General features: G+C 39.5%; 1 protein-coding gene across 1 annotated transcript in view; it reads left to right on the top strand.

Moving 5' to 3' along the window:
- Window positions 1–17,675, top strand: part of LOC130073548 (NHL repeat-containing protein 3-like) — a 31,420-nt gene extending 13,745 nt beyond the window's left edge. The window contains exons 3-7 of the mRNA XM_056239024.1: window positions 2,425–2,625; window positions 15,415–15,506; window positions 15,945–16,057; window positions 16,673–16,952; window positions 17,635–17,675. Of these exons, the coding sequence (XP_056094999.1) occupies window positions 2,425–2,625; window positions 15,415–15,506; window positions 15,945–16,057; window positions 16,673–16,904 (638 nt within the window). The 3' untranslated portion in view covers window positions 16,905–16,952; window positions 17,635–17,675. The remainder of the gene's footprint in view (window positions 1–2,424; window positions 2,626–15,414; window positions 15,507–15,944; window positions 16,058–16,672; window positions 16,953–17,634) is intronic.
- The last annotated feature ends 613 nt before the right edge of the window (window positions 17,676–18,288 follow it).

Here is an 18,288-nt window from a genome sequence, read left to right as displayed (position 1 = left end):
ACACGGAGGTAATAGCCCAAATTTGGACCCGATATGGGACAGCTCGTGTCGATCTCTTTGCTTCCAGGGAGACAACCCATTGCCTGGGGTGGTACTCCCTCACGGTACAAGAGGGCAGTTTAGGCCTGGATGCTCTGTCACAAGAGTGGCCGAGAGGCTTATTATATGCTTTTCCCCCCTTTCCTCTGATTTCCCAGGTCCTTCAGAGGATCAGGGAGGGTCATTGCACAGTTCTGCTTGTTGCTCCACGCTGGCCGGGAAGACCATGGTTCCCGGACCTAGTTCAGCTGGTTCAGGGTCCTCCGTGGCAACTTCCATCACGGGCAGATCTCCTATCCCAAATAGACGGGCAGATTTGGCATCCAAACCCGATGGCACTACGATTGTGGGTATGGCCTCTGCAGAGTCCGTCCCTCAACAGCTAGATGAAACGGTACGCGAGACACTGAATAATGCCAGAGCTCCATCTACTCGGGCTAATTACGCCATAAAGTGGAGAATTTTTTCAGAGTGGTGTTTAGACTTCAATGTTGATCCAATAACCTGCTCTGTGCCACTTGTCCTTAGATTCCTGCAGGCTCAACTGGATCAGGGCAAAGCAGCCAGTACAATCAGGGTTTATGCTTCATCTATTTTAGCATCTCATCGGGGAGTGGATGGCCAGCCATTAGGCCGACATCCCTTGGTAGGTCAGTTCCTGAAGGGAGCTGGTCGCTTATGTCCAAATCGCACTTTGCGGGTACCCAATTGGGATTTGCCTTATGTACTAGACTCTCTCACTAAGCATCCGTATGAGCCTATGGCAGATGCAGATTTTAAATCTTTGTCTCTCAAGACAGCTTTTCTCTTGGCTATATGCTCTGCTAAAAGGGTAGGAGAATTATGTGCGCTATCTGTTAGTGAGGATTGTTTACGTTGGAGGCCGGATGGCACAGGGGTGACGCTCTGGCCCAACCCTGCCTTTTTACCAAAAGTACTTAATTCTCAGTTCAGGAATCAAGTTCTGGAGGTAGTTCAATTTCAACCCCCCTCACAGGCAGATCAGCAGAATTTGCTCACCCTTTGTCCAGTAAGGGCTTTACGCACTTATGTTAATTTTACTCAGACCTTGAGGAAGTCTCATTCTCAGCTTTTTGTTTGCTATGGGAAGGCCAGACTAGGGTGGCCACTTTCTAAGCAACGTTTGTCACATTGGTTGGTTGAGGTTATTTCCCAGGCTTATGCAGGAAGTGGGTTGCCAGTTCCAATGGGAATACGGGCCCACTCAACCAGAAGTGTAGCTACTTCTTGGGCTGCACTAAAAGGGGTTTCAGTGGGGGAGATTTGTGCTGCAGCATCATGGTCTACACCATGTACATTTGCTAAATTTTACAGAGTTGACGTAACTAGCACAACGCCTGTCAGCACTGCAGTTTTGATGTCTGTAGCCCAGCGAGGTTTGAATAGTTCAGAGTCTGTAGTTCCTCGCGACCCTGTTGACATGAGTCATCCTATTAGACCGTAGTGACGGTCAGAGTGAGGTCGAAACAGATCGTAAGTTATGAATATAACTATGGATCTGTGAGACCGAAGGATGACCGTCACTATCCTTGTCGCTCGGAACACTAGGGCGTTCAAGGTAAGAGAACGAGCCGGAAGTTTAACTCGCCTTTTATAGTGCGTGACGTTCCGGATCCGGGGTCATGGGCATGACTTTGTTTACATAAGGTCTCGAGAGAAGGCGGAACGAAGGTTATCATCCTATTAGACCGTAGTGACGGTCATCCTTCGGTCTCACAGATCCATAGTTATATTCATAACTTACGTTCAGGAGATTGTCTTGACCAGGACCACACCCCTAAATGCATTGAAGCAACTGCCATGTGATTGGTTGATTAGATAATTGCATTAATGAGAAATTGAACAGGTGTTCCTAATAATCCTTTAGGTGAGTGTATAATAAAACTAACACACACAACACACGTCCAGACCTGTTCCTCTCTCGCTCTCCACTGTCGCCACTTCTCTGAGAGATATAATACATATTTTTTTCTAATAAATATTAATATTAAAAAATAAAATAGTATAAAATACATTTCAGAGAAAGTTTTTCTCAATCTTTTCCACTGGCCAAATAGTATTTTTAATTGCTTTATATTTTTAATGGAAACAGAAAGGCCTTATAGAGCATATTCCTCTCAGATCAGGAGTTCTGCTATTATCATGCGCTAAACAAACATTAACACTGCATGACACAGGAAAAGTGTTCAAAAGCAGCGCATCCACTACTAATATTACTATTTATTAGAATATAAACGTATAGTAAAAGCGCTGTAAATGCAGCTGACTCTCTTGTGTGCAGGGCCGTTCGGGCACACGTGTGTGTGTGTGTGTGTGTGTGTGTGTGTGTGTGTGAGTGAAGTTGACGGACTCTCTTGTGTGCAGGGCCGTTCGGACACACGGTGAAGCAGTATTCTCCGGACGGGAAGCTCCTGCGGGTTCTGGGATCCCCCGGGAAAGCCGGATCTTCTCTCAGTCCGCTGCAGTTCGACCAGCCGGCAGAGATCTTCATCCACAGCTCCGGAGAAATCTACATCGTGGACGGAGACGGTGGCGTGAACAACCGGCTGATCAAACTCTCTCCAGGTGTGTGTGTGTGTGTTTTGTGTGTGTTTGTTATATATTGTTGTTTAATAAACTTGTTTAAAACAAAAATAACTATTCAGGTGAAAAAAATCCTCAGTTGCACAGATCCAGTTAATAAAACATGATGCTGTTATAAGACCTGAATAAAAGTCAAAGAATCCCGTTTATCACACAATATTGTACAGTATAAATACTGACGAGGTTAAGGCAATATCCTGTTTATGTTTTGGGCTTTGTCCTGTTTCTGATGTGGATTCTGTGAAGGTTTTCTTTATTTAAGTATCTAATAAAACACTTATAATGCACATGAAGGAACAATCTCAAATCACTGCATTAGGGTTGTGTTTGAATAGCAAACTGTAAATGTAGATTCATGCGGCACAATTCGTTTTTCTGGTCCTTGAACACGTTGGACTTTAGAGAGAAGTCAACAAATACGCCTAACCATTTTCCAGAGCTCTGATTGGCTGCTGGAGTTGTCGTCCTGGGGTGATTTCCCAAAAGCATCGTTGGCCAACTATGATCGCAATTTCCATTGAACTCTATACATAGTTCCCACAGGCCAATTAATGTCACGTGACCTCCCTGGAGACGCCATCTTTGAGGGCATAAGCTGCTCTGTTTACAACGTTTTACAAGCAAATTTCGAATATTTCTTTCTTTTTATAATGTTACGAAAATCATGAAGAGACAAAGTGACAGAGATTATAAAGAGTTTCTATTAACACAAGACAGAGAGAGGTACAATGTGAAAATTTCAGTCATAAATGGTGTGGATCCGTAGGAAGCACTGATTATGCAGCTTTGCCTTATACAGTATTATCATGTGTAACGTTACCATTATCTGGTATTTTATACACATGTGAGCAATTCCGAGCCTGGAAATCACTGGAGGCGTACAATCAGTTTGTCGAGGGTTGGGTTGGTGAAGTTTGCTCAAGTGCAATCAATGGAAAAGTAGTCATCATAGCGAATGTATGTAGCGTGATGCTAGACTATCTGTCTATTAAAAAGCCATAGCTTGCACAACTTAATTCCTGTTCCCCTTATAACAGTCATCGGTGCTTTCTGTAATATGCATGTACTTATTTGTACAGTGTAGAATAGGGTTGGAACGGTACATGTATTGTACGGTTCAGTGCATGAATATACACAGTGTAAAAGTAAATAAAACTCGCGTGCAAATTAATTAATGTAATGGGGAACTACTTTATACGCGGGTTCTTTAGGGACATCATCTGAGATTGCAATGCTGGAATGAGTGAGTGAGTGAGTGAGTGAGTGAGTGAGTGAGTGAGTGAGTGAGTGAGAGAGAGCGGCGCGGGCGCGATCGAACAGTGGAAACAATGTTGTTTTTAATACCTCGTCATTATTTTCATACAGGACATCATTCAAACTGCAAAGTGTTAACTTGTTTATTATCCTCGCCAGCCGTCGTTGTTCTGACAAAAGCTTAGTCTTCTCACATTCATGAAGTCTAAAGACGAGTATACTGTAAAATCCAAATTTAACTGAACCTCCGGCACGATTTGAACATCCATTGACCCAGCAGGAGATGACCATTTTCACTTTTTAATCACGAAATTAACTCGTTTCAGCTTCTTCTTCTAATATTCTGCCCGAAACATGCCCTCAGAAATGGCGCCGGGTCGGCAAATGCCCGTATGTTGTGACGTCATGTGGGAACTATGTATAGGTAACGACGGAACTTGCGACCATAGTTGGCTTTGGGAAATGCACCCCTGGTTATATGTGAGGAAGATATGAAGGTAAAAGAGTAGCAAAACTCGAGAGTACGTAGATGTGAATTTGAGAGCTTGTACAATAAGTCAAGTCAAGTCATCCTCATTTATATAGTGCTGTCAACAAAGTAGATTGCTTCAAAGCAGCTTTACAGAGATAAACAATAAATATTCGTACGTGTGCGCTAAAATCTACAGTGACAGCTCCAATGTGAAAACCTGATAAGATTTGCACTCGCAGACAACAGTCACACACCTGTGTTCTGGATGTGAAGCTGCAGACAAGCAGTCACACATGTGTAAAACGCCATTTACAGAAATACAATGACAGACACAAACTTTAAATATATATTTGCACTTATTCTTACATTCGCATTCGGAGTACAACCTCAATTAGGCACTTGCAACTACTCAAATCTGTCACTGCAATATCAAATTTCACGCCTTGACTTTTGCTACTCTTTTCGCGATATATTACATGCAAAACTGACTTGTGCACTTGCAGCTCAGTGGCCCCATAGATATATACACTAGAAGTCACCTTGGGGTTCTCAGCATGCGTCAAAACCGCCGCCATCTTGGAACAGGGGTCTTGTCATAGGAAGTATCTAGGTAAAGGCCTGTTCACACCGGGACGAATTTCGCGCGCGATATTCGCCGACGTTTAACGCCTCGTGACTAAACAAAGGGCGCCTATGTGAGTGTGCACACCGACGCGAAAAACGCCACGCGTAAAAGCGTCATTTTTTAAAAAACGCCTCGGGTTTGTTTTTTTGGTTTGACGCGCCGCGTCAAAAACTATCCGACCAATGAGATTGGCGCTTTTGCTCACATGTCTGGAGCTTCTGAAGTTACAGTAAAACACAACTTGGGGGCGCTCACACACAAAACGGTCTTGCCGAGCACACATACGTAACCGCGAAGAAGATATACGCCAAGTAGCGTCTACACACCATAGATATCCATAATAAAGGCTAGATGTCTCGTCCGCGCTGCTGGCCAATGGCCTTTATTATGGATATCTATGGTCTACACTGCCGGGAAGAAATAAGACGAGGAAGATGCAAGGCAAGATGAATGTAGAGCTGCTGGTCTCGTTGGTGTCGGAACATAAAGAACTATATGACAAGCGCGACAGCGACTACAAAATAGGACTATTTCTGTTTTACATTAAGCGCCATCTAATGTCAGGGAATGAATTTGCATGTTCACTCGGCTCAACGTCAGCGAAAATCGCTTGGGTGTGAACACAAAAAACGCGTTGAAAAACGCTGTCGAATAACGCGCGCCGATATTCGTCCCGGTGTGTACGGGGCTTAACGCTGCTATCTCCGCCTGTACTTCAAATTCATGGATGATGCCAGACTTTTGTGCTGCGTATCTGTTCACACGAAATCTGAACTAGGAAGAATGTTTAAAAAAATTTAAAAATGATTTCTCTGGACTCAATAATAAATAAATGTCTGACCGTGGGAACGAACCAAAAAACTATGATTTTATTTCCGTTAGACCTTTGCCTATTGACGCTTAAGCTTTAAAGGAGAACTCCGGCGCAAAATGAACCTTTGGTCTAATAAAACATTGGTACCTAGTCAACCGTTCTCTGAGATTTGTTTTCATGATAATCGAATGTAAAGAGTTTTATCTCTAAAAACTGTTTAGTGTATAACGCTAGTAATGGGGGTTTTATTAAGTAATCTATTAAGTAAAAAGAAATCGCTAGTTTATACCACTAACAAGACTCAAAATAGCCCCACACGAACACAGTAACATAATGAGGGTCCCTACATGCAAAACGAAGCATTGAGAACTTTGTAAGTGTAGCAGGAGCAAGAAGGAGTAGACATACTAAACGTGTGGCACACAATTGTGACAAGTACAAACAAAAAAGCATAGATTGCAAGGGCATAAAAACAGTTCATGCAATAAAACAGTACAAATCGACACAAAGAATAATCACACAGAGGCCACACTGAAGCACATACAGGACACGACACTGAGATGACCATGTCACTTCAGATACACATCACATCTGTCAAACTAATGTGTGCAGTTGTAATTGTCGGACAGCCAGTTTTTAAGGTGTATAGTAAAGGTGGAATGCGTATGTATGTCTTTGATTGTAGTGGGCAGTGAGGTCCAGTTTTGTATTGCTGTAACAGAAAATGATAATTGACCAAATATGCTTTTCCTAAATGGGATTAGAAGATCACCTCGTGTGGTGCTTCTGGTAATCTGACTGCTATTATTACGTGAATGAATTAAAAGGAGCAGGTGCGCTATTATGCAGAATTTTGTAGACCAAACAGATGTTTTTGTATTTGATTACATCTTCCCAGCTTAGCAGTTTATGATTATTAAGGATGATACAAAGATGTGAACTGTTAGGCTTCTGGTCCAGAACTTTGAGAGTTTTTATATAAAGAGTTGCTTGTGGCTTTAGTGATAAACTGTTAATTTGTCCCCAGCTTGTCAGACAATATGTTAGATGTGACACAATCATGGTATTTCTAATATATCTAAAATTAGCTAAGCTAAACTTGACCCTATTGCACACTTTCTTAATATGTGTTTAAAAGAAAAATTAGAGTCAATAATGACGCACAAATACTTAAATTGTGGCACAATACTAATGTTTTGACCTGAAATCTTTATATTTGACACAATGTTACATTGTCTCTTTGTAAAAAAACATTCCCACAGTTTTATCAACATTTAGTTGAAGGCACGAAGGATTTAGCCAGTCGGTGATCTGATCCATAGCTGTGGTCAGTTTGGCATCGGCCAGATGTTTTGTCTTGGCATGCACATAAATTACAGTGTCATCCGCATACATTAGTTTATTGATATCAGGGCAAACTGATGGCAGATCATTGATATATAGACTAAACAAAAGCGGGCCAAGTATCGATCCTTGTGGTACCCCCTGTGCGTAAATTAAGAACTAATGAACGATGGTTGTTCACAGAAACATATTGAGTTCTACCTGTTAAATATGATTCAATCCATTTGATTGCTGAAGAGGAGAAATTAAAAGTAGAGAGTTTGGCAATAAAGACCTGGGCTGAGTTTCCCGATAACGTTGTCTCTTAGCTCGCTACGAAGACTCTTAAGGTATAACTTAACTGAAGGTATACCATTTCTAGGCGTGTTCCCCGAACTATACCTTAGAAAGCTGCTTAAAGGAACACTCCACCGTTTTTTGAAATAGGGCTTATTCACATTCTTTCCTACATTTAGATATGTGTGCAAATGCTTTTTTGTGTCAGTGCATGCATTGTTTTAGTTTGACAGGGTCGGCGCTAGCTTAGCTTAGCACAATGAATGGAATCCTTTGTTGCCAGCTAGCATGTCCTGAGTAAAAGTGATACATTTTTTTTTTAAACACGTAATTACTTCTTGTGGCACTAGGCGATTTCCTAGGCAGATATTGACTTGGGACTATATTAGGGGGAAGCACAGGCGAAGCACTGCTACTTGGGCGCAGAGATATCACGCAACACATGAAATCCCAAGTAGCAGTGCTTCGCCTGTGCTTCCCCCTAATATAGTCCCAAGTCAATATCTGCCTAGGAAATCGCCTAGTGTTAATCTGCATCGCTATTTGTACTCGTTGTGAATGCGCAGGCCACAAGAAGTAATTACGTGGGTTTTTTTTTTTTTTTTTTTTATCACTTTAACTCAGGACATGCTAGCTGGCAACAAAGGATTCCATTCATTGTGCTAAGCTAAGCTAGCGCCGACCCTGTCAAACCTAAACAATGCATGCACTGAGACAAAAATGCATTTGCACACATATCTAAATGTAGGAAAGAATGTGAATAAGCCCTATTTCAAAAAACGGTGGAGTGTTCCTTTAAGATATACCTTCTTACATGCGCCGTTACCGGGTGCTGTCCGTGGCGATGGTGCTGAATCTGTTGATATCGATGACTCGAGAATCAATTATTCTCTCGTGCAGGGGCTGTTTATGTGAGAAAGAGCTCTTCTTTATAAAAGAAGCACTTCAGAAATAGTTGAAATTGCATTTACTTGGACTCATGGGATATTATAAAAAATAATCCAAACTATAACAGCCTAGCCTACATATTTTAAAATTGTATCATATATTGCTGCCATAATAACCATTTAAATTTTTTATGTGCTTTCTTCTCTTTCCCATTTTTGTTCGCTGAGGTGAGCTGCGATGAAATATTGTTCTTGTAAATACTTTCAAGCATTTCAGTAATAAAAGTGTACGTCACGTAGCTACGGTGCTCGGCAGTGATCAAAAAGGATTTAAACAGTGAATTTTGAATCTCTTCTTGTAAACTCAGAGATGTGGATTCAGACGGCAATTAAATTACCACACGACCTGTTTGTCAAAAATCAGTAGGTACTAATTTGGACAGAGATTTTTACGCGGGTTGGGTGAGAAAAAACACTGATATTATGGATTCGGACGGCACTAAAATAACCGACTTACCCCTGTAAATGTTTAAAATACCGTACGAGCCCATGATAAACAATATTAGCGTCCGAATAGGACTTAACTGACTGTAGCCTATGCTTTCACTGGCCTTTAAAAGCACTCTTTAATTAGAATACATTTATAAAATTTTATTATATATAATAATATAATTAAAATTCTAACAACAATCAGTGTAGTGACAATTTTATTCTTTGCATGAAAACACTTGAATTAGCCTAATTGAACACTGTCTGGGTGTATTAAAACTTCAGAATTATATTCATATAAACCTTTAACAGTGATAAGGTAAAGCTAAGAGTGGTCCAGACCATCCTTCCGAACGTATGACTTACAGAAGATATACTTAACTAAGAGCGTTTCGGAAAACACGGATTAGCGATAATGTACAGCTTAAAGTGTGTGTCTGTGTGTGTTTTTTGTGTTTGTTTGTGTGTGTATGTGTGTGTGTTTTGTGTGTTTGTGTATATGTTTGTTATATATTGTTGTTTAATAAACTTGTTTAAAACAAAAATAACTATTCACGTGAAAAAAATCCTCAGTTGCACAGATCCCGTTTAAAAACATGATGCTGTTATAAGACCTGAATAAAAGTCAAAGAATCACGTTTATCACACAATATTGACGAGGTTAAGTCAATATCCTGATTATGTTTCTGTTTCTGAGGAGGATTCTGTGAAGGTTTTCTTTATTTAAGTAGCTCATAAAACACTTATAATGCTCATGAAGGAACGATCTCTAATCACTGCATTAGGGTTGTGTTTGAATAGCAAACTGTAAATGTAGATTCATGTGTCACAATTAGTTTTTCTGGTCCTTGAACACGTTGGACTTTAGAGAGAAGTCAACAAATACGCCTAACCATCTTCCAGAGCTCTGATTGGCTGTTGTCACACTGGTCATATGTGAGGGAGATGCTGGATCTGATCTCAGTATTCTGCTTATAGTGGTCAGTCTGCTGGACATCTGAACTGTGTGTGAGCGATCACAGATCGAGAGGAATAATCATGGGCCACACATGGTCACAAGAGGACTTTGAGAGGGGTGCTCTTTCACTTTATGAAGACGTTTTAGAGAATGTACCATGCCAATTACCAGATGTAGGCATAGATGAGTCTCTGCTGAAATATTCTGGCTCCGACTCTAACGCTGCGCTACAGGCTTACTCTGATGAGATGCTCACCAAGGTGCCGGGTTACGTCCACGACTTAGGATCTGCCTTTGGTGCACTGATTTCAGTCCCGAATGCTGTCGGTCTTGGAGCTCTGGTGATTTCCATGATCATAGAGATCGCCATCAAGAGCGGCACTCAGACAAGAGATGATGACACATACAGTCTGTTACGACGAGTGTTTGGGGAAGAGAAAGCTTCGAGTGTCCGAGACACAATGTCAAAGTATCTGAAACGTCATCAAATGTACATGAACAATAACCAACGATTACGGGAGGAAATAAGGAGACTGGAACAGGAGCTGAGCGACCATCTCACCATCCTTAGAAACTCCCTTCTGCATGACGGACAGATGAGCAGCCGCGGGTTCAAGATCTGGGTCAACGGAGCCGCCTTCCACGTGCAGATGCTGATCCACGAGGCCCGGCTGGAGATCCAGGCTGGAAAACCCGCATCAGACTGTGTTCATGTAATCCAAGCTGCAATCGATGAGTATTTACTGTTCCTGGATCATTTGCTGAAGGAATACAAGACCTACATGATCAATTCAAATATGTTTACAACTAAATATGTCACGATCGGCATCGACTTTCAAGTGATGTAGCCTACTGTTATTTGAGAAATAGTGAAATTGAACAGGATAGTACAATCGAATGAATTGGTTAAAGAAATGGGTTCAAGATCTGGGTCAACGGAGCCGCCTTCCACGTCCAGATGCTGATCCACGAGGCTCGCCTGGATATTCAGGCTGATAAACCCGCATCAGACTGTGTTCGTGAGATCGAAGCTGCAATCAATGTGTATTTACGGTACCTGGATCCTTTGCTGGAGAAATACAAGACTTACAAGATCAATTCAGATGTGTTTATAAGTTATTATTGGTGGTCCGTCTTTAATGAAGCCCCAGACACCAGCTATTGTAAAATGGTTAATAATGATATTGAAGGGTGTTGGATTAGTCTGCATGGATGGCCTTGGCCCTGTAGTTATGGAAAAGAATATATGGTGCCTTTTATGGATATTGTTTTCTCAAAGTATGAACCGATCAAAGGTTTAAAGAGTTATTTTTTAAATATCAAGAACAATCTCTACTCTCTAATCCGTGAGCGTGGTTCATTCACTGTGCCGTCAGCCGCAGGCTAGTGTAGATATGTGGTGTTGATAAGGGCGCCTGGAGAGATCATATGTAGATCAGATGTAGATCAGATGTAGAGGTGATGTGTAGATCAGATGTAGATCAGATGTAGATCAGATGTAGAGGTGATATGTAGATCAGATGTAGATCAGATGTAGAGGTGATGTGTAGATCAGATGTAGATCAGATGTAGAGGTGATGTGTAGATCAGATGTAGATCAGATGTAGAGGTGATTTGTAGATCAGATTTAGATCAGATGTAGAGGTGATTTGTAGATCAGATTTAGATCAGATGTGTAGATCAGATGTAGATCAGATGTAGAGGTGATGTGTAGATCAGATGTAGATCAGATGTAGAGGTGATTTGTAGATCAGATTTAGATCAGATGTAGAGGTGATTTGTAGATCAGATTTAGATCAGATGTAGAGGTGATGTGTAGATCAGATGTAGATCAGATGTAGAGGTGATTTGTAGATCAGATGTAGATCAGATGTAGAGGTGATGTGTAGATCAGATGTAGAGGTGATGTGTAGATCAGATGTAGAGGTGATATGTAGATCAGATGTAGATCAGATGTAGAGGTGATGTGTAGATCAGATGTAGATCAGATGTAGAGGTGATTTGTAGATCAGATGTAGAGGTGATGTGTAGATCAGATGTAGACCAGATGTAGATCAGATGTAGAGGTGATGTGTAGATCAGATGTAGATCAGATGTAGAGGTGATTTGTAGATCAGATGTAGAGGTGATGTGTAGATCAGATGTAGATCAGATGTAGAGTTGATGTGTAGATCAGATGTAGATCAGATGTAGATGTGATTTGTAGATCAGATGTAGATCAGATGTAGAGGTGATATGTAGATCAGATGTAGATCAGATGTAGAGGTGATGTGTAGATCAGATGTAGATCAGATGTAGAGGTGATGTGTAGATCAGATGTAGAGGTGATATGTAGATCAGATGTAGATCAGATGTAGAGGTGATGTGTAGATCAGATGTAGATCAGATGTAGAGGTGATGTGTAGATCAGATGTAGATCAGATGTAGAGGTGATGTGTAGATCAGATGTAGATCAGATGTAGATCAGATGTAGAGGTGATATGGAGTTTAGATGTAGATCAGATGTAGAGGTGATGTGTAGATCAGATGTAGAGGTGATGTGTAGTTCAGATGTAGAGGTGATATGTAGATCAGATGTAGATCAGATGTAGAGGTGATATGTAGATCAGATGTAGATCAGATGTAGAGGTGATGTGTAGATCAGATATAGATCAGATGTAGATCAGATGTAGAGGTGATTTGTAGATCAGATGTAGAGGTGATGTGTAGATCAGATGTAGATCAGATGTAGAGTTGATGTGTAGATCAGATGTAGATCAGATGTAGAGGTGATATGTAGATCAGATGTAGATCAGATGTAGAGGTGATGTGTAGATCAGATGTAGAGGTGATATGTAGATCAGATGTAGATCAGATGTAGAGGTGATGTGTAGATCAGATGTAGATCAGATGTAGAGGTGATTTGTAGATCAGATGTAGATCAGATGTAGAGGTGATGTGTAGATCAGATGTAGATCAGATGTAGAGTTGATGTGTAGATCAGATGTAGATCAGATGTAGAGGTGATATGTAGATCAGATGTAGAGTTGATGTGTAGATCAGATGTAGATCAGATGTAGAGGTGATTTGTAGATCAGATGTAGATCAGATGTAGAGGTGATGTGTAGATCAGATGTAGATCAGATGTAGAGGTGATGTGTAGATCAGATGTAGAGTTGATGTGTAGATCAGATATAGATCAGATGTAGAGGTGATTTGTAGATCAGATGTAGATCAGATGTAGAGGTGATATGTAGATCAGATGTAGAGTTGATGTGTAGATCAGATGTAGATCAGATGTAGAGGTGATATGTAGATCAGATATAGATAAGATGTAGAGGTGATTTGTAGATCAGATGTAGATCAGATGTAGAGGTGATGTGTAGATCAGATGTAGAGTTGATGTGTAGATCAGATGTAGAGTTGATGTGTAGATCAGATGTAGATCAGATGTAGATCAGATGTAGAGGTGATGTGTAGATCAGATGTAGATCAGATGTAGAGGTGATGTGTAGATCAGATGTAGATCAGATGTAGATCAGATGTAGAGGTGATGTGTAGATCAGATGTAGATCAGATGTAGAGGTGATGTGTAGATCAGATGTAGAGTTGATATGTAGATCAGATGTAGATCAGATGTAGATCAGATGTAGATCAGATGTAGAGGTGATGTGTAGATCAGATGTAGATCAGATGTAGAGGTGATGCGTAGATCAGATGAAGAGTTGATATGTAGATCAGATGTAGATCAGATGTAGATCAGATGTAGAGGTGATTTGTAGATCAGATGTAGATCAGATGTAGATCAGATGTAGAGGTGATTTGTAGATCAGATGTAGATCAGATGTAGAGGTGATGTGTAGATCAGATGTAGAGGTGATGTGTAGATCAGATCTAGATCAGATGTAGAGGTGATGTGTAGATCAGATGTAGATCAGATGTAGAGGTGATGTGTAGATCAGATGTAGATCAGATGTAGAGGTGATGCGTAGATCAGATGTAGAGTTGATATGTAGATCAGATGTAGATCAGATGTAGATCAGATGTAGAGGTGATTTGTAGATCAGATGTAGAACAGATGTAGATCAGATGTAGAGGTGATTTGTAGATCAGATGTAGATCAGATGTAGAGGTGATGTGTAGATCAGATGTAGAGGTGATGTGTAGATCAGATGTAGATCAGATGTAGAGGTGATTTGTAGATCAGATATAGATCAGATGTAGATCAGATGTAGATCAGATGTAGAGGTGATTTGTAGATCAGATGTAGATCAGATGTAGAGGTGATGTGTAGATCAGATGTAGATCAGATGTAGAGGTGATGTGTAGATCAGATGTAGAGTTGATATGTAGATCAGATGTAGATCAGATGTAGAGGTAATGTGTAGATCAGATGTAGATCAGATGTAGAGGTGTACTCTTGGATCTACCGGGACTGGGTTTGACCCCAAGCTTTGACCCTTTGCATGTCATCCTTCTCTCTCCCTCTCATATCTTCAGCTGTCCTGTCAATAAAGGCCTAAAAATGGCCAAAAATAATCTTTAAAAATAATAATAATTATAATCTTTTAATTTAACATATAGTAACTTCAAGTAAAAAAAGTGTTGATAAAACTTCCATTGTAATATTTTGACGTATTTACTCTCATCTTGTGATCTACATGTGTATCTGATCTGTGTTTTGCTGCACAGTGATGATGTCATGATGCTCTCCTGCATGTTACACGTTTGAGACATTATATAATCTGCTGCTTTGAATGTCTAGCATCTGAAATATTTTAGTCCTGTTTCCGGTTTAAAAATCCTTAAAGTTACATCTGCTCCTCCTTCCTCGTTGAAGACTTCTGAATCTTTGAGTAAGTAAATGTTGTTCATAAAAGTGTAAGTGCTGAACACGAGATGTCTCCTACTTCACTGTAAAGTTTGTTCTTAACGTTTGCTTTTGTGATGTTCTCTTTAACAATAAAGGATCATGTGTGTTATTGTTCCACGTGTCTGTGTATTTTAACTTAAAGTGTTGCCAATATACTATACAGCTTCTGCTGTGCCATTAAATTAATTTCTTTGTGGAATTTTAATTCCTTTTATTGAATTTGGGGCAACTGCACTCTATATTTCTGTCTATTTTTATTTTATATATTTTATTCTGTTTTCATTTTTAAAATATTTTTAATGACTTTCTTTCAGGGTTTGAAATTTACTTTTTCGACCATCAGCGAAATGGCCACTAAATGTTAAAATTTCGTTTCATACACAACCAGGACGTTCACTTCACTGTTCACACACACGCACGCACGCACACACACACACACACACACGCACGCACGCACGCACGCACACACACACACACACACACAGAGAGTTCCATTGCAGGCTATAGGAGTCCCCTGTTGGATAGGTAGACATCGCTCAGAGTTGCAGATCCCTCTTGGCATGTTTTTTATTATTTTTTTTTTATTATTAAAAATCCATATTTTAAGTTATATTTTAAAAAGAAATAAAAATAAAAATTAAATTAAAATTAAATTTTGAATGTCATTTTTGTTTCTTCAAAATGACCAGAAACACTAGTCCCCTCTTGGGCAGTGTAGAGCGATAGTCCCCTGTGTCAGTAATATAGACGTGTGTGTGTGTGTGTGTGTGTGTGTGTGTGTGTGTGTGTGTGTGTGTCAGATCTGCAGGTTCTCTGGATGCACGGAGAGAGAGGTCCAGGACTGGCTCAGTTCTACATCCCTCACAGTGTGGCGGTCGACAGCTATCAGAGGGTGTGTGTTCATGTGTGTGTTCATATGTGTGTGTTTATGTGTGTGTGTGTTCCTGTGTGTGTTCTTCAGAGGGTGTGTTCATCAAAGGGTGTGTTCATGTGTGTGTTCATGTGTGTGTTCCTGTGTGTGTTCTTTAGAGGGTGTGTTCATCAGAGGGTGTGTTCATGTGTGTGTTCCTGTGTGTGTTCTTCAGAGGGTGTGTTCATCAGAGGGTGTGTTCATGTGTGTGTGTGTGTGTGTGTGTTCATGTGTGTGTTCCTGTTTCACCGGGAGCTTTAGTTCATGTTCTGCTCTTACTGAAAACCTTCTGCAAATGTTTGTCTTGCAATCAAAAGATTTCCGGTCTCTCCTTCAGTCTTCAGATCTAAGGGTCAGTGTGTGTGTGTGTGTGTGTGTGTGTGTGTGTGTGTGTGTGTGTGTGTGTGTGTGTGTGTTCAGGTGTGGGTCGCAGACCGGGGGAACAAGCGTATTCAGGTGTTTAACTCGGTGACGGGCGACTGGCTCGGGTCGTGGGGAAGCTGCTTTAAAGACGACGCGCCGTACTCCGTCAGGTGACACACATCATACAATCAATAAAAACATTAATGCTAATACTTACATAAATACATTTACAGTTAATTAAAATAAAAAAATATTAAAATTAAAAATAAAAATTAGATTAATATAGATTAGATCAGTAATTAAACGATACAAATGTGTTTGAAATAAATAATAACTATGAAAGTTACATTAAAATAAAGAAGTATAATGAAAAATGTGTTTAAATAAATAATTATTAAACAAATTACATGAAAATAAAATTGTAAACAATAAAAAAAAAAATATATATATAAAATAATTTTAAAATAATAAGTAAACAACTAAATGTTGAAATATATTAAAATAAACAAAAACAATAAAAAGTTAAAATCTTTTAAAAATAATAAAATTACATAAAAATAAATAAACAATAAAAATGTATTTACATAAATAATACATTTAATACATTTAGTGTGTAATAACTTAAAATATTTTTCAAATAATACTTTACAGAGCAGTATAAAATTAAATCCGGTCTTTATTGATGACAATATATAATTGCCTTTTGAATTGTCGGACGACGGTATTTGTGTTTCTGTGTATTTAAAGGGTTGAAGATGTAGATGTTCTGTGTTTATGACCCGCAGATTCACTCCTGACCAGAAGTACATAGTGGTGGCCCAGTTAAACACCAATCAGATCGCTCTGCTGGAGGCTCCGCCCATCGGCATCATCGGCCAGTGTCAGGTGATCAGCACCATTGAGCTGGCTGAAGATGTGAAGCCACACCTGGTGGACCTGGACCTGAAGAGTTCTGACCTGTACGTGGCCGAGATCGGAGCCGGTCAGGCCCAGCGGTTCGTCCCGCTGAGTGTTTAGAGGTGTCGCTGATTATAGCGATTATAGCTGACGCCTGTCAATCAAACCGTGAGCGACTCACCTGACTAATCTTTCAGTTACAATCTACAGAAGCTTGTTTCCAACACGGAATAACAAAATAAGAAAAAGGGAATTTTGAGTTTCTCGCAATTGATATTTTTCGTAATTACGAGATTTTCTCACAATTCAGACATTATATCTCGCAATTCTAACTTTTCGAAATTACGAGATTTTCTCACAATTTTGACTTTATTTCTCACAGTTTTGAGTTTCTATCTCAAAATTCACACTTTTTCGCAATTGCGAGTTTATATCTCACAATTCTGACTTTTTCTCGCAATTCCGACTTTTTTCGTAGTTACGAGTTTATATCTAAACTCTGACTTAATTTTTCGTAAAGTTTAGTTCACAATTCATTTTTTTTTTTAATTACGAGATTTTCTCGCAATTCTGACTTTATTTCTCGCAGTTTTGAGTTTATTTCACAAACTTCTGATTTTTCATAATTACGAGTTTTTCAAAACTTTATTTCTCCCAATTTTGAGTTTATATCTAAATTCTGACTTAATTTTTTGTAAAGTTGAGTTCACAATTCAGGCTCTTTTCTCAGAATTGCGAGGAAAAAGTCACGGTTTCCTTTTTTGTTTTTTTACTCTGTGGCAGAAACAAGTTTATAATCAAATAAAACTCTGAGGTCTTAAATCAAATCAGAAATATAATATGATTTCAGGTGATTCTCATAGAGGAATAAAGGGAGTGTTGGTGATCTGGGAAGAATTATGCACATCTGTGGAAATCCACTTGTTTCGTATGTGTTATTGTGCTTATGGTACATGTTTAATCCTGTTATAATCTTCATGTGATCGTATATGATAATTTAAGCTTCGTGTGTGTTTTTGTCATCTCAGCCACTCTCCTGTGTTTAAATATCTTGACAGTTTTTGACATTTTAAAGCGATCTAAGAATAGTATTCATATTCATGTCCTCAGATGATGATATTTTGATACTTCTTGAACTCGTTGTGGTGAAGGTTGTGATTTAGTTCTCAGGTGATCATCTGTGTTTGAGATGTGATTGTCGTGTTATTGAAATCTGAAACAAATGAAAAGGTTCTGTTTAAATTCAATACATTGGGCTGGAGTATAATTTGTGCTGATGTGTAATAATATTTGCATCAAACCGTATGTGTATTTAGTGTAAATAAAGTTTTTTGTAACTGGGAATTTTGCAGTTTTAATGTGTTTTATTGGCACTCACGTCACCCAAAACTAAACGATACTACATATTTATACATATTTTCCAATAAATATTATATGACAAAATGCAACAAAACAATAACGCGCACATGAACGCGCGTCTCTCCAGCGCACAAAAGAATGTCAA

The sequence above is a fragment of the Rhinichthys klamathensis genome, unplaced genomic scaffold (assembly GCF_029890125.1).
Source record: "Rhinichthys klamathensis goyatoka isolate OS25496 unplaced genomic scaffold, OSU_Roscu_1.1 h1tg000550l_1, whole genome shotgun sequence".
NCBI lineage: Eukaryota > Metazoa > Chordata > Actinopteri > Cypriniformes > Leuciscidae > Rhinichthys > Rhinichthys klamathensis.
Note: the sequence above shows the minus strand (reverse complement) of the source record. Positions and strands in the feature narration are given on the sequence as shown.